This window comes from Ictalurus punctatus, chromosome 28 (genome assembly GCF_001660625.3).
Source record: "Ictalurus punctatus breed USDA103 chromosome 28, Coco_2.0, whole genome shotgun sequence".
Lineage (NCBI taxonomy): Eukaryota > Metazoa > Chordata > Actinopteri > Siluriformes > Ictaluridae > Ictalurus > Ictalurus punctatus.
In genome coordinates, this window is record NC_030443.2 from 11,490,834 (window position 1) to 11,505,957 (window position 15,124).

At 38.1% G+C, this 15,124-nt stretch overlaps 1 protein-coding gene across 6 annotated transcripts; it reads right to left on the reverse strand.

Moving 5' to 3' along the window:
• Nucleotides 1-217: 217 nt before the first annotated feature.
• Nucleotides 218-12,871, reverse strand: usf1l (upstream transcription factor 1, like). 6 transcript variants are annotated; one of them, XM_017459819.3, is made up of 12 exons: nucleotides 12,788-12,861; nucleotides 12,404-12,519; nucleotides 11,647-11,737; nucleotides 6,803-6,852; nucleotides 6,410-6,522; nucleotides 6,043-6,168; nucleotides 4,512-4,659; nucleotides 4,230-4,284; nucleotides 4,067-4,125; nucleotides 2,875-2,969; nucleotides 2,404-2,532; nucleotides 218-1,234 (listed from the first exon to the last, which is right to left on the reverse strand). In XM_017459819.3, the coding sequence occupies exons 3-12, from the start codon at nucleotides 11,652-11,654 to the stop codon at nucleotides 1,145-1,147; spliced, it is 873 nt and encodes a 290-aa protein (XP_017315308.1). In that variant the 5' UTR covers nucleotides 11,655-11,737; nucleotides 12,404-12,519; nucleotides 12,788-12,861; the 3' UTR covers nucleotides 218-1,144. The 6 variants fall into 6 exon arrangements, with proteins under 6 accessions (XP_017315308.1, XP_017315305.1, XP_017315304.1 ...); XM_017459816.3 differs by having other exon boundaries at nucleotides 12,725-12,856; XM_017459815.3 differs by lacking the exon at nucleotides 12,404-12,519 and having other exon boundaries at nucleotides 12,788-12,871.
• Between the last annotated feature and the right edge of the window lie 2,253 nt (nucleotides 12,872-15,124).

Sequence of the window (15,124 nt, forward strand, 5' to 3'; positions counted from 1 at the left end):
CAGGTCTGTGTAAAACAGGACTTTCCCAGCATGCCTAAGGCAAACTAGAAGAATACATCTGTAAAGCTTTAACTGGGCAAGAGCCTCCCTAGCATGGTCAGCCTGTGTTCGTGTACATAATATGAATGTATATGTTTGAAGGAATGTATGCATAGCCATGGAAATAATTCAGATTCCAGCTAAATTGATGTGTATCTTAGAGAAGAAAGATTATAAGTCAGGTTTAAAAGTATTTTAATACAAAACTGTTACACATCTCATTTCTTTTAATTTAATACAAACCTAAGAAATTTGGCACAAATAACATTGTTATTGAAAATGATTTGAGACACAGGGTTTGAGATACACAAATCCTTGGATTCTTTTTCACAAGCCTAAATTAACTAAATATATGGCAATATACAGTCTATTGCCAAAATATATACCGTACAAAGAAATTTAATTATAGTGATGCTAAACTATCCCCTATGACTCAACAGCATATTTGTACAGATGAAAAAGAAAAAAAAAAAAAAATTATCAAACCTTTTAGAGAATATTTTCTGAACGTCGGTATGGTTTATATTGTGTACAATCCATTATTTCACACATTATTTCAGAGAAGGAAATTTGACCCTGTTACCCAGTACAAAATGTTCAAATTACCTCAATAACCATCAACGTAAAGCTGAAACGGCACTAATTCCCGTAACTCAAGACTATATCCGTAGCACAAATGCTTTTGCCTTTGATTCAGAAGCCATAAAATGAGCGTCACCTCCTTTCTCCAAACTAACCTATTATCCAGTACGACACAAAAATAAAGGATTCTTTAGACACTATTGATCTTACTCAAAAACAATGTAGTTTAGTGCGGTTCAGATACCGGTACGTTATCTGTCCATCAATTGTTTACTAGGAGGAGCACACAGGGAACTCAGAGCTTTTACCAGCTTATCTAAAATCAATTATCTCCTCTATAATTCATGGCCTTACCCAACACTCTCAACCATAAGGCAAATCAGGCTCAAAATCAAGTCCAGAAACATTCTGCCAGGCAGCCTTCAAAGAGTGCTCTTTAAAGATTGCTGAGTGCAGTGTTGCTTAAGCTTAATTCATTATAAGCCTGTGGTGGGAGGAGAAGCATTCGAGGATGTGCAGGGCTTCACTGAGGGTCCATGCTTGAGGCAGCGACAATACCATGATGCCTTAACTGGCTTCTAAGCATCTGATTCTTAGATTTCCAGTCTTCCACCTGTGCATGTTTGTATATATAATATATGCAAAGTGAAGTGAGGTGTGAAGAAGTGTGTAAAAACTTGCTCCAAGGTGAAGAATACACTACATCTTTTAAAATATTCTTACTTGTTGACACTGCATGTTTGAATCACCCATTGTGTGTAACCAATCAAAGTGTGTACAAGACTGAATTATTTGTTTATTTTTGTACCTGCCCACAATATTTTCTGAATTTGTTTACTCTGTACACACGTTTCCCTCGGACTGACATACCACAATGTACTTGTGTGTACACACACAGTCTAAAATGTGTTTTGATAGATGGATTTTTTTTGCTTTTGTGTTTTTGAACTTCAGTTGCTTTTCATAACTTATGATTTTTTTTTAAAATAACTTAAACTATATAATGGACAGGTATGGAACATGAATGAACAAAGATGTTTCTGAACACTAAACTACTTTGAACAAGAGAACTAGTTTGTAATAAAATGGACTATTTTACATGTAAAACATGTTGCATTCCATTCATCTTGCATTCTAAAACACATTCACATACAAATTATGTAAATTAGGACGAAGGGCGTGTCTCGTTATCCATGACATAGTTAAATCTCCGGCTCTCAGCCCCTCACTCAACAGCACAGACGCAGAGAGGTGTGAGTGCAGCGGGGAAGCGAGACCTTACACTTACAGGAGAGTACTGGCGACAATTGGAAAATCGCTAAAGTTTGTCCAAAAAGTCGCTAAAGGAGTCTAAATAGTCGTTAAGTTGGCAACACTGGTCTGCACTGACAGCTAGATAAAAGGCAGGCTAAGCTCCACCTCTCCCCAGCAAAAACGAAAATACAGAGGGAGCAGGAACACGGAGTTTTTCCATTTATTCACATTATATTTGAAAAGCAATAAAATACACTGAGGACCCAAATGATGCCCTGTCTGATTATTTCTTGAAAACAATTTGCACCCCCCTTCTGATCACTCCACGGCCCCTGGTTGAGAACCACTGCAATAGCTTAAAAGTCGAGAATGATTTTTTTTTTTTATAATTCCCTCAGCCTTGGCGGATCTGTTAGTACGAGTGCTCACTCGTGACACACAGGTTCATTAAAATAGTCAAAGCAAGTTTAAAATGGGCTCCAAACATGCAGTGTATCATGTTAAAGTAGTAAAGCAGGATCTTGTCACCTCTTGTCTGAGGAGCTGATTATCCAGCCTCAGTCGCTCCAGTGTTTCCAGCTCCTCTGATAATCGAGCATTGCTTTGGCGCAATTCCTGAATGTAATCACAGGCCTTTGATAGGATCCCACCTTTACTCTGAAAAAGACAGAGAATCCAAGTGAGGAAAAGAGAAAGCAAACACGGACCGACTTATTACACTGACCATGCGCTGTGCATGCATCAGCCACATCTTCCCACAGAATCTCTCACCTGTGACTGTGTGGAGCAGTGGCCACCAACCCTGTTCCTGGAGATCTCCCTTCCTGAAGACTTTAGCTCCAAACATAATCGTGCCCACCTGACCATCTAATCATTGCCTTTAGTAGCTCTTGATCAACTAAAACGTGTGTGTTAGATTTTGGCTGGAGATGAACTCTGTAGGAAGGTGGATCTCAAGAAAGAGGGTTGGTGACCACTGATGTAGCGATTCATGCTCACCTGGCTCGTTTTGGCCGAGTCCACGGTGCAATCAGGGATTGTTTTGGACAGCTGGACAATCCAGTTGTTTATTTTGTCCCTGCGTCTGCGTTCAACTGGAAGGTGGGAATCAAATCACAGGTCGATATTAAAAAGATGTATTTATTTTAAAGCCATTTTAAATACATCTTTGGAGAAAAATGTTAAGATGTCTAACGATGTACCAATACGATACATCTTCCATCAAAATGAACTGCTTCTGAACATTTTAGGATTTTTAACTACATCACCCTGGATCCGCGGGCAGGGTACAACTGAATAACCATTAATATTACATCATATCTACCCCCCACCCAACCCTTTCACCCCACCAGTTAATATTGAGGCGCAGCATGTTTCACGATGTATTACAGAAGCAATGTTACGATTGCCACTTCAAGTTACAGTGGTGCTTGGAAGTTTGTGAACCCTTTAAGATTTACTATATCTCTGAATAAATATGACCCAAAACATCAGATTTTCACACAAGTTCTAAATGTAGACCAAGAAATCCCAATTAAACAGATGAGATAAAAATATTGCATGTATCACCACTGTACCTGTAAAAGGTCTGGTTCTTGGGTTACCTCTTAGGAACATTATCAGAGTTGCAAATTCCATGAGGTGTTTGACCACTAAGGCTTGCTGGCTCTAGTGTAACCCCTACACCACCCGTCTCACACACCAGAACATAACAATTTCAAGAACACACAAAATGAAGTCAGTCAGTCAGTCTGCATCCCTGTTGTTCCTTTTTTAAAAGGGAGGGGGGAAAAAAAAAAAAAAAAAAAAAAAATTCAAAAGTTGATAAGGCCTTAGACCAAATCCTAAGGAGCTAAGAGCAAATCCATGATGTTTACAAAACAGTACATGTATTTGTAAAACAGGAGTTTCCAAGCATGATTAAGGCAGACAGGAGAATATTTCTGTGAAGTCTCCGATAGGCAGTCGCCGCCTCAGAACAGTCAAGCTACATTCATGGACGTCATGTCGAAGGGACGTATACGTAGCCGAGGAAACCATTTGGACTCTAATGCTAAGCCATTGTGTATGTGGAGGATGAAGGGTTGTAAATCAGAGAATCCTATTCAAATGAGCCTCTAATACAGAGAACGGCTAAGACTGGATACATCACACTAGTTTCTATGTTATTCAACTCTGAGTGCTCCCTTACCTTCATTATGCTGTGCTCTCCTCTTGTCATCTCTTGAAGTGCAAGGTGTCTCAGACTTACTGTGGAATCAAGAGGAGAATAAAGTTTAGGTAAAATTTAAAAAATAAGGAAAAATTCATACCTATATTAGATGGCATACAGCCAAGCCAGTGAAGATATGTACCTCTGATTGGTTGTGCCTAACACTTCCTGTGGTGACATCATCACATAAAGTTGGCCTGAGAACAAAAGAATAAATTCCACAGCTCATACATAACATACAAAAGTCACGTAATGATGTGGTGGAAATAAAAGAGATCCAGCGATTAAAAATACAATTGATTGGACGAAAATGTTGAATATGTTAGCTAAAAATGGCCATGCACAGCTCCAACTCTCTAACAAATGCCCGTAAGCAAATAAGGGGCTGAGCCCTGACTTCAGTATGCAAATACCACTTACTCACCTGCAGATGTAGGTTGCGTGAGTAGCGAATCAGCCGCATGGACATTGGTTACTATGGTGGCTGGGGCAGTGTCACTGATAGTGGATGGATAGTAGTAGTGACCCTCAGTGGCCTCCATCTCAAGACCCTCAGCCTGGGCATATACAGCCTGCACGCATGTTAAACATATTCGCATCCAAACACTTAATAAAAGGAAATTTCCAAAATATCTTTATAAAATAAATAAATAAAATAAACACAAACACAACATGGGGGGTGGGGGACCACAACTTACAGTATCTTAGTTGGTCTCATCAGACCATAACATTTTCCCCACATTGTTTGGGTGATTTAGTTGGGCTTGGATGTTTGTTTTTTTGTAAGAATTGGCTTTTGTCTAGTCACCCTATCCCGTAACCCAGACATTTGAAAAATATGAGATTGTTGTCACATGCAGAGAGTAAACATTATGTCAGATGTTCCTGCAGCTCCTTTAATGTTGCCGTAGATCTCTTGGCAGCCTCCCTGGTAAGTATTTGTCTTGTCCTTTTGTAAATTTTCGCAGGACATCATGTTCTTGGGTGATGTCACTGTGGTGCTCCATTTACTCCACTTGCTGATGATGGCCTTCACAGTGTTCCATCTAATGTTTTAGAATTTTTTTTTTGTAGCCCTTTCCTGATTGATACCTTTCAACAGTAAGACCCTGTACAGGCTTTGTCAGCTCTTTGCAGCAGTAAGTTGAAACCAAGTTGATGTCAAGAAAATACTACCGAAACAGCTGGTTTTTATTAGGGGTTAATCAAACTAATTTCATTGATGACAGCTATATGATACATACTTTTGAACAAGATACTGAATGTGCTTGGTTCATTCTGAACACAGCCACATCCCCAATTACAATATAAAAGGGTGTGCACACTCATGTAAAAAGGTTATTGTAATGCTTTTATTTTTTCCTAAAAAAAATTTTCACTTAATTTTTATACATTGTAATTTCACATCCGTCATTTTTACCTCATCAGCTGGTGGAAGAAACCGAAGGCTAATCATCTAGCAATAATGAGACAACATGGTTCTAAAGCAAGTCATCCAATAATAGACAATGTTGTTCTAAAGCCAATTGTCCAATATTCACGGGACAATGTGATTCTATGGCCAATCACTCTAATAATTAGCAGTTATCCATGAATACTGAAACAATGTCATTCTCAACAGCAATCTCGCTGTAATAAACAATATGTGTAAGGGTCAGTCAAAAAGAAATAATGAGAATGTGTTCGAAGACCACTCACTGTAATAATGAGTTCTAAAGGCATTAATTTAGTATCGACAATGCAAACAATGTTCTAAAACCAATCATGAGGCAGCATGGTGCAAAGGCCCATCACCCAATGATGAAGAAAAGAACAAGGTTCTAGGCCAATCAACCTAACAAAGTTGTGTACATCTAGTAATAAAACAGAATTGTTCTAATGCCACATAGTAACAATACTTTGTTCTAAGGCTAATCACCCAGTACTAATGAGAGAACAGGAATAGATCTAGTTACCCGTGTTACGGGGGGTGTCCCGGCCTGCGAGGCTGCAGGGAAGCCAGTCACAACACTAACAGCTGCAGTTCCATCTGACTGAGTCTCCATCTGCCCTTCAGCTACATGGATCACTCGATACGTCACCTGTGGCACAGAGGCCAAAAGGTTAACCTCTGTGAGGCATGGATTACCTCTGGAAAACTGAAGCCAACCAGTTTAGCTAGAATTGAGTTGGTTTTATATTTAAAAAAAAAAATAAATAAGTAAGTCTCTAAATAGCAAAAGTCAATATCAATGGTAAATTGGTACTGCATCAGATCTTGTCCTTTAGCTTGAACAGTAAAGACAAAGCAATGCTTAACCTGTGCGCAGTTTAATACCATACCTGTCCAGAATTTCCCTCCGTTTTGAAAACGTACTTTATTGGCTGTTCAGCAGAAAACGTAGCAGCTGACTGAATTGCAACAGTAGATGGGTCAACAGCTGTAGCAGTAGCTCCTTTCACAAAAACACACAGAGTGGGTTAGAGTTGCCAAACCAGTCAGTCAAGTACAGCAAGTCTTCCACCTAAATGAAGCATGTATTACGGGTAGTCAGTTTAGATCAAAGAAGCTATATTTATATATTTTTAAATAAATCAATTAATTTTATAAAGATGCACCTTTTTGGGTAGCACAGTGAACTGAGAATTCATAATTCTCTGGGGTGCATTAGACAAAATATGATGCAAATCAAACCTAAATATGATGGAAGTGTATTTCTCTTTTAAATGGTATACCTTCCTCCATGATAGGCATATCCACCTGTGGATCAGGGCTTTTCTGTTGCCTGTAAAAGTAAAGAGTAAACATCCTCAATCACATACACCAACGTGTCAGTTTTAACATGGTTTGGTTTATTACTGTGCATAAATACAGACAGAAAGAGTAACCAAATCTAATATATACAGATCCTCAAGATCTTAAGACAGTGAAAATAATCATGGATATTCAAATGATACTAATACACATTTAAACATCTGCAACAAATCCAATGAAATCATCATTCATAACAAAATCAACCAGAAAATCATTTAAAACAAACTTTAAAAAATTGGAGCTGCAAGACATGCTATGTTGACATAATATGTTCTGCTTTATTATCAGAGTGTGAGCAAGAGTTTCGGTTTACTGCAATTTATTTTTTCTCTCTCTCTCTCTCTCTCTCTCTCACTCACTCACTCACTCACTCTCACACACACACACACACACACACACACACAGAGTGATGGGTGCGGTGTAAATGATGAGAATCAGACTTTCAGTGCAGGATAAATAGTGCACCTATTGACACCTCACTTCTTTAGTATTACTACCTATGGCTAGCCTGTGATGAACTTACCCACACCCATAGAAACAGTTGGTGCATCTTTGTTGATGGATGAAGTTAAAGTGCTGCATTTCTCTTGCCACATAAATATATGAAATCAATGACACAATCAGGGACTCAAATGACCACAAAAAGTCTACTGTTAGAATCAAGCATTGTGAACCCTAAGTTAAACTCGAGCTGAAATGAACAGAAACACTGAATCAAACGGGAATGCCAAAGCCAGCTCTCGGGGATCTACCACTCTGCAAATCTGCTCCAGCACACCGGGCTCAAATAGTTAAATGCTACTTAACACCTTAATTAGCTGGGTCAGGTGTGTTAGGGTGTTTTCACACCTAGTTTGTTGGAGGTTTGTTTCAAACAAGCCCTGAAACTTTACTTTCTCGTAATGTTGTCAAGGTGCAGATTACGGCTGCACCATAGCACAATGACATTAATTAAAAATCAGAACAAACTGGAGAACCTGTTATAGGTCACAATTAAATATACTTGTGTTAAATTGGCCAAAATTATTTACAATTTTTAGTTGTGCTCATAATTTAAAAAAAGCATTTTGTTTAAGTTGTCATTTGTATGCTCCAGGTATTTAAATTTTTTTCAAACTATGCAATAACAATTAAAAAGTGGGGTTAAGTACACGCCTCATTTTCACATTACAGTCCTTTGAAAGAAAGTGTTTGGGCACATAGCAAGGCTTCGAGTCACCGTTAGGATCATAAGAGGACACACTACCTCATGGCACCTGTGGTGTTAGGCAAGACTTGTGATTGTGTTGCATGAGCTCACTTCTAAAGCTTATAATACTGTTGCATTTTTTACTTTTATAGATCGTTAATGTAATCATACCAGTAAGATTCAAATCTTAAAAAAAAAAAAAAAAAAAAAAAAAAAAGGAATACTGTGTTTCAGCTGAACAGTGACAGTGTTTCTAGAGCCCTAGCTTCTTGACATACGCTTCAAAGAGCCAGTACTACAAAGACACAATTACTAAATGCTATAAATATACCGGGTGTCCCAAAAGTCTCCATACACAGGGGAAATTAACGCTTTTTAGCTAAATGTCTTCTAAAAAATTGTCATGCTTATATATATATTTAGCCTTTAAGAAGTCATTCCCATGAGTTGTTCAAAAAGCTGTTGCATGGTTGCAATGGACTTTAACAGGAAACATGACAAGCACATCAAACACACACACACACAAACACTCAGTACGTTTACATGGACAACAATAATCTGATATTAACCTGATTAAGACAATACTCTGATTAAGAAACTATCATGTAAACAGATTTCCGATTACCTTAATCCGACTAAAGTCATACTCAAAGTAAACACAAATCGAATTAAAACATGTGGAGTATTCCTGTTTTAGTCACATTATCGACATGTATTACAGACATGTGCAGACCTTAATCACACTATTAACGTCGTATGGGAGTTTTCACCACATTTTGAGGCAGGACACGATCACACACGGCAATGCTCAACCGTTTGATGGCAAACAAGAGAGCACGGCTGCGTCCGAATATAGTAGCTGAAACACATTTCAGCTATTATGTAGTAGGTAAATACCTGGTTTGGTACGCAGCCCACGGCTTCAAGCAGTCGTCTATTTGCATGTATAGCATGACAAATAATTAACTGCACTTGAAGCTTTCGTAAAATTAAAACTGAAACACCCAAAACTGTATACGATACCATAACGAAGACAAACTGTATGTCGATACCTGAAATTCTGGAGGGAACATTGGACGGGTGTGGCGTGTGCCATTAATAGATCTATATTCTATAACGTGTAAAACGGGAACATGAAAGGAGTATCCTAAAAGTGACTCATGTAAACACTTTAATCACAATATTGTCTTATTCAGAATAAGGTCAATACTTACATTACTGCTGTCCATGTAAACGTAGTCAGTGTTGCCAAACTTATTTACAAATTCAAATGACTAGAAGTGTTATGGACCAACCAAGAAGTGGACGTTCACCAGCATCCACTGACAAAGTACCAACATGGTGCTAGTCAAACATAATCCCCTATGTATGGAGACTTTTGGGACACACTGTAGTATATAGCATAAAAATGACTATAATTTTTATTAAGTCATTCAGTAACAAAGCCTTAAAAGCTGTCTGGTAAAAAAAAAATATATATATATATATATATATATATATATATATATATATATATATATATATATATATATATATATATATATATATATAAAGCCAAAATAATGTGTAAGAAAATATTGCTCCAATCATTTAGAGGTGCTTAAATAATAACAGATGGTCAAACACTATACACTCTCCTTTCTTGCATAGGCTATGTTCTGCAAACTACAGAACAGGAGGAATTCTGGGTATTAAATCTAATAATTTTAGGCTGCACCATCTAACAAGAGTTCATAAGTTATTCCATTGAAATTGTGGATTTAGAAACCACGTGAGTGAGATGCCTGTGTTGGCAGGTGAATGTGAAACACAAATATAAAACCTGCTTTTAGGTTGGCAACTTGCATGCTAGGGCATGCATGTCTTGTCCAAAAATGATCCTGGAACCCAATAGACTGAATACTCTGCACACTGTATGCGCTCCCTTATGTGCTGGATTTACGCCATGAGTGATCAAGCAATTACAAAACAAATTTACATCACCTGCAAAATGCAATAAGGTTTCTGGTTTTGTTATCTTTCATATCTTTCTTAGGAACACCTGCCCACTCGTACAGTTATCTAATCAGCCAATCATGTGGCAGTAGGATAATGCATACAATTATGCAGGTACAGGTCAAGTACTTCAGTTAGTGTTCATATCAAACATCAGAATAGGGGAAAAGTGTGATCTCTGTGGCATGGATGTTGGTGCCAGATGGGCTGGTTTTAGTATTTTAGAAACTGCTGATCTCCTGGGAATTTCACACAGTTCTGAGGGTGGAAACGCCATATTGATGAGAGAGGTCAGCAGAAAATGTCAAGATTAGTTTGAGCTTCCAGGAAGGATATAGTAAGTCATATAATTACTCTTTTCAACCGTGATGAGGAGAACATCATCTCAGCATGCACAAAACATCAAACCTTTAGGTGGATGGGCCACAACAGCAGAAGACCACATTGGGTTCCACTCCTGTCAGCCAAGAACAAGAATCTGAGGCTATCCTGGGCACGGACTCATCAAAACTGGACAGCTAAAGAAAAAAAACTAATTTTTTTGGAACATTAACTGAAGCTCTCATACAAGGGCTTCACAATTAATCAAATATCGATCTCGATTATGATTTTGACTGCCTACGATTACATGAACATGATCGACTGCGATTATTGACGTTTAAATTTTGTCCTCCGCTCATAGAAAAGTCCGCTGCATATCAAATCAAGCGCTTCCTAAACTTACAGCAATCTACAAAGAGCAGCACAGGGATGATATCATTTTGTATGCCAAAACCTGGAAACGGGTTAGCATTTTAGCGCTCGCACTGCAAGCTTCGCTTCATGCGCTTGCGCGAGGGGAAATCATGACGCTAACAACTTGCTAAATGGTACTACAGACGTCATCAGGGACATCAACGTCATCACGCCGAACAGGAAAAGTCTTTGTAGATAAACTGGTTCAGGTATGCTGTGCACAATTCCCAAAAAAGGTAGATGAAGATTCATCCACAGAGTAAATCTGTATTATGGAAAACGTTTTAAATAAAGTCTGGAAAAGCTGTCGGAAGCTTGGTGATGGTGACGGTCGAGCGACGGTGGTGTAGTTTGTTTATAGCATACGATTAGCTGTTTATTTCTGCAGATTGTATTTAGGCTTCAAACTTCATAAAAGTTGTGTTCCATTGTGAAAATGATCTTGATGGACAAAATGTCCAATCAATCATCTGACCTGAATCCAATTGGGCATGCATTTCTCTTGCTGAAGGCAAAACACCCTATGAGCAAGCAGGAACTGAAAACAACTGCAATTAGACATGGCAGAGCATCACCACAGAAGAAACCCAGTGTCTGGTGATATCTATGGGTTAATAACAAAGAGTGGAAGCAAAACAAAAACAAAAAAAGCCCAACCAAGCACCAGGTCAAGAGAAAATAGCCAAAACCCTAAGAGGGACCTTGTAAGTAGTCTGATGAGAACCAGCAGATTATTGGTGGCCGAGTTCCTCTAAGGGTTAAAACCCTAGACTCGCTCTGTGAGAGTAAAGGACCATTTCACACACAGTGTACTTCTGTATGTGTGGGTCAGCCAGAGAAACTCACCCCTTCATTGGTGTCAAGTCTGCCCTGCAATGATCTGGTCCTTCTCAAACTTCAGCAGGTTTAGTCACTCTTCTGCGTTCACATACAGCTCCTGGTGAAAGCACAGACATCATGGAGACTTGTTATGAAACAAACGTCTAGAGCGGTCCTTTGGCTCTTGTTAGAAACCTTACTGCCACACAGCTGCACTGATGTGTTAACAAGAACGGTCATTTCTCTAAGTACTTTCATCAATAGGCAGGCTATGATAAATATAACGATAATGCCCTGTGTGTTTAATAAACTGCCATTTCAGGTCAGATAGAAATCATGTATAAAAAAAAATAATCAGTAACATATCAGTAAAATATGAAATCAAACAACAAGTCATAACAGTATGCACAATATCCACACGTGTTATACAAACACATAAATATGTTTAAAAATGATCCTGTGATGAATGTGTTTGCTAAAGGTCTGAGAATTGAGAGTAAAAAGAAAGAATATGCAAATTGGTTCATTTGAATAATCTGCATATTTAAATACATCTAACATGAACACGAACACAAAAACAATAATGTACTGATGTATTTTTATTATTTAGACATTTTATTCGGCAAAAGCAGCATACACATCTAAGCTAATTTCACATTTAGTTTCACAGGCACTGATTTTTATCTGAATATATATATTTTTTGTTGTTTATTTATTCTGCGTTAAAAAGTTGTTTAAAGTATTTAGTGACGTAAAACACTAAATGTTACTAACCGCTACAAACCTTCTAAACACTTAGCATGTCATGGTTGTTAGCATGCTGCTCCTCCTGTACTCTGCTATAGTTTCGTTAACCCTCATGGATTGCCTTTAGATTACGGATTAGTGCACTTTAAGCGTCTACAAATAAAATAAAAAGAATATTAAAAATCCTCAGTGTCCAGGAAAAGCCAATAAGTATGTATAAACCATAACCAACCAGCCTTCTACAGTTAGCAGTGCAGTTAGCTAGTTAGCTAAGCTATCCATCTTCCAAGCAAGCACCAAGCATAAGGCAAAATATTTTTTATAATAAAAACATGTTCACAAAAAAAAGTTAGATAACCTTACAACCCGTCCACTTTTACCCGAACTGGGATTTCCTTTCAAATTTATTATGCAAGATTACCATAAGACCTCCAGAAACAAAACATTCCGGTGAGTGTTTATTTTCTGTTGCGCATGCGTGTTGTACAAAGCGTGCAGTACAAACAAAGTCCACTAGAGGTCACAGTCACCAAACCATGGTTTCAGATTTATTTATTTAAAATGTATAATAATATTATTATTATTGTTATTATTGTTATTATTATTAATGCATTGTATTTATTATTAATTATGCATTTTGTATTTATGTATTCGTTTGTTTTCTTATATATAATGATTTATATTCAGGGTGAATTCAGATATATTGGGGTAGTTTTTGAATTTCAACTTTCTCTGAGCTTTCTTGCCATTAAAAAAAAGCCCAATACATGCATTTATGAGATCCTCAAGGTAGTAAACACAACGAAATAAAAGTCACAACACAATGGAAACGCTCCCGACCAGTAGGGAAAACCAGATGTTAAGAAATCATTATGGGCGAAATTTCCGGTATCTAATAGAAGTGACAGTAATTGCTGATGGAGTGTGTTTCACAATGCCTTTGTTATATAACTGTTGGTTAATTTGTGTTTTTTGAATACATGTTGTAATAAAACTGTGTGGATTGTGAAAATGTCATTGCAGAGTTCTGAGCGAACTTGTGTCTGAGAGAACAGTCAGGCTAAGCTAAACCAAATGCTGAAACAGGAGTGTTATGAACATTAGCATATTTATGGCAGGAACGAATCTTTCAGTGATCAGCTCAGTGAAGTTTTTCATCGGCTACAAAAAGAGGACGAACATAGCTGCAGAATCTAAACTTAATGAACTCCTCTATAAACTCTGTATGTGTGATCATTTCACTTAGTCGCCATGGCGAGGACACAAGATCATCGGCAAAGAAATGATGACTGCTCTAGAGCAGAGATGCCCAAACTAGGGCCCGCGGGCCAAAGTTGGCCCATGGTGACTCTTGATTTGGCCCGCCATGCCATATGTGTGTGTGTGTGTGTGGGGGGGGGGGGGGGGGGGGGGGGCTTGGGGGTAATGTCATTGAAATTGAAGTAAATTGAAATTAAATGTAGAGAATACAAGTGAGTTTGACTTTTATTTAATGTACATGTGTAACTTCAATAAAGTATAGACTACCCATGTGCAGAAAGGCCAGCTATGGTAGGAGCTTTGTTCCTATGGCTATGCAAGCGTTAAACACATAGGTAATGAGCCATTGTGATGCCATCTTAAGCTCTGGCATTTGTTGTATGATCCTGATGTTTTCTTTTTGTCCCCTTCTTCCCTCTATGTCTGTGATTGTTTTGATGGTTAATATGTATTGTGTTGTTGTGTTTATGTTTTCTATGCACCATGATGTAAACAAATTTCCTCTTTGAGGACAAATAAATTATCTATCTATCTATCTATCTATCTATCTATCTATCTATCTATCTATCTATCTATCTATCTATCTATCTATCTAAAGAACATTATCGGTTGAGCATCTGTGCTCTGTGCTGCGGATTTCAACATAAAAAATGGTACAAAGTTTCATGGCTCTTACTGTAAGAGTTGACCAGCTTCATTGTTAACATCCTAAATGACTAAGAATGGTGCATGCATGTTTGACCCCCTGTTGTATAATTACATCTTTAACGGTTCATTTACATTCATGGCATTCGGCAGACGCCACATCAATTTACATGTCCATAGCAATTTACATGTGTTTTGAGGTCTCTATCAATAAATGCGTCCTTCACAAGGTTACGGACTACACAATCAGTCTAAAACTTTGTTGGGGAGGTAATATATAAGAAAAGCACTCAGACAACACTATTTATTTTATTTAACACAATTTGTTTTAATCACTCATTTATGTACTGCAGGAAGAGGTGGGTTTTTAGATGTTGTTTGAAGACTGCCAGTGACTCAACAGTTCAGATATCCAGAGGAAGTTCATTTCACCACCTAGGTGCCAGAACAGAGAAGACTTGATGCATGCCTTCCTTGTACCCAGAGACATGGTGGGACCAGTCCAGCAGTGCTAGAGTATTGGAGGGAACATGGTGCAGTGCAGGGTGTGCTAAGTGCTTTGACATTTTTTGACTTTATAGGCAAGCATCAGTGTTTTAAATCTGATTTGGGCAGCTACAAGAAACCAGTGAAAGGATGGAGTTGTGTGAGAGAACTTATCAAGTTTGAAAACAAGTCACACAGCTGCATTCAGGATCAGTTGCAGAGGCCAATGGCACTCACAGACAGACCTGCAGGAGTGACTTGCAGTAGTCCAGTCTGGTCATATCATCTCAGGGAGTTTTTCCTCGCCACCATCACCACCGGCTCGCTCAATTGGGATAAATTCACACACTTAAAATCTGTATCCTGT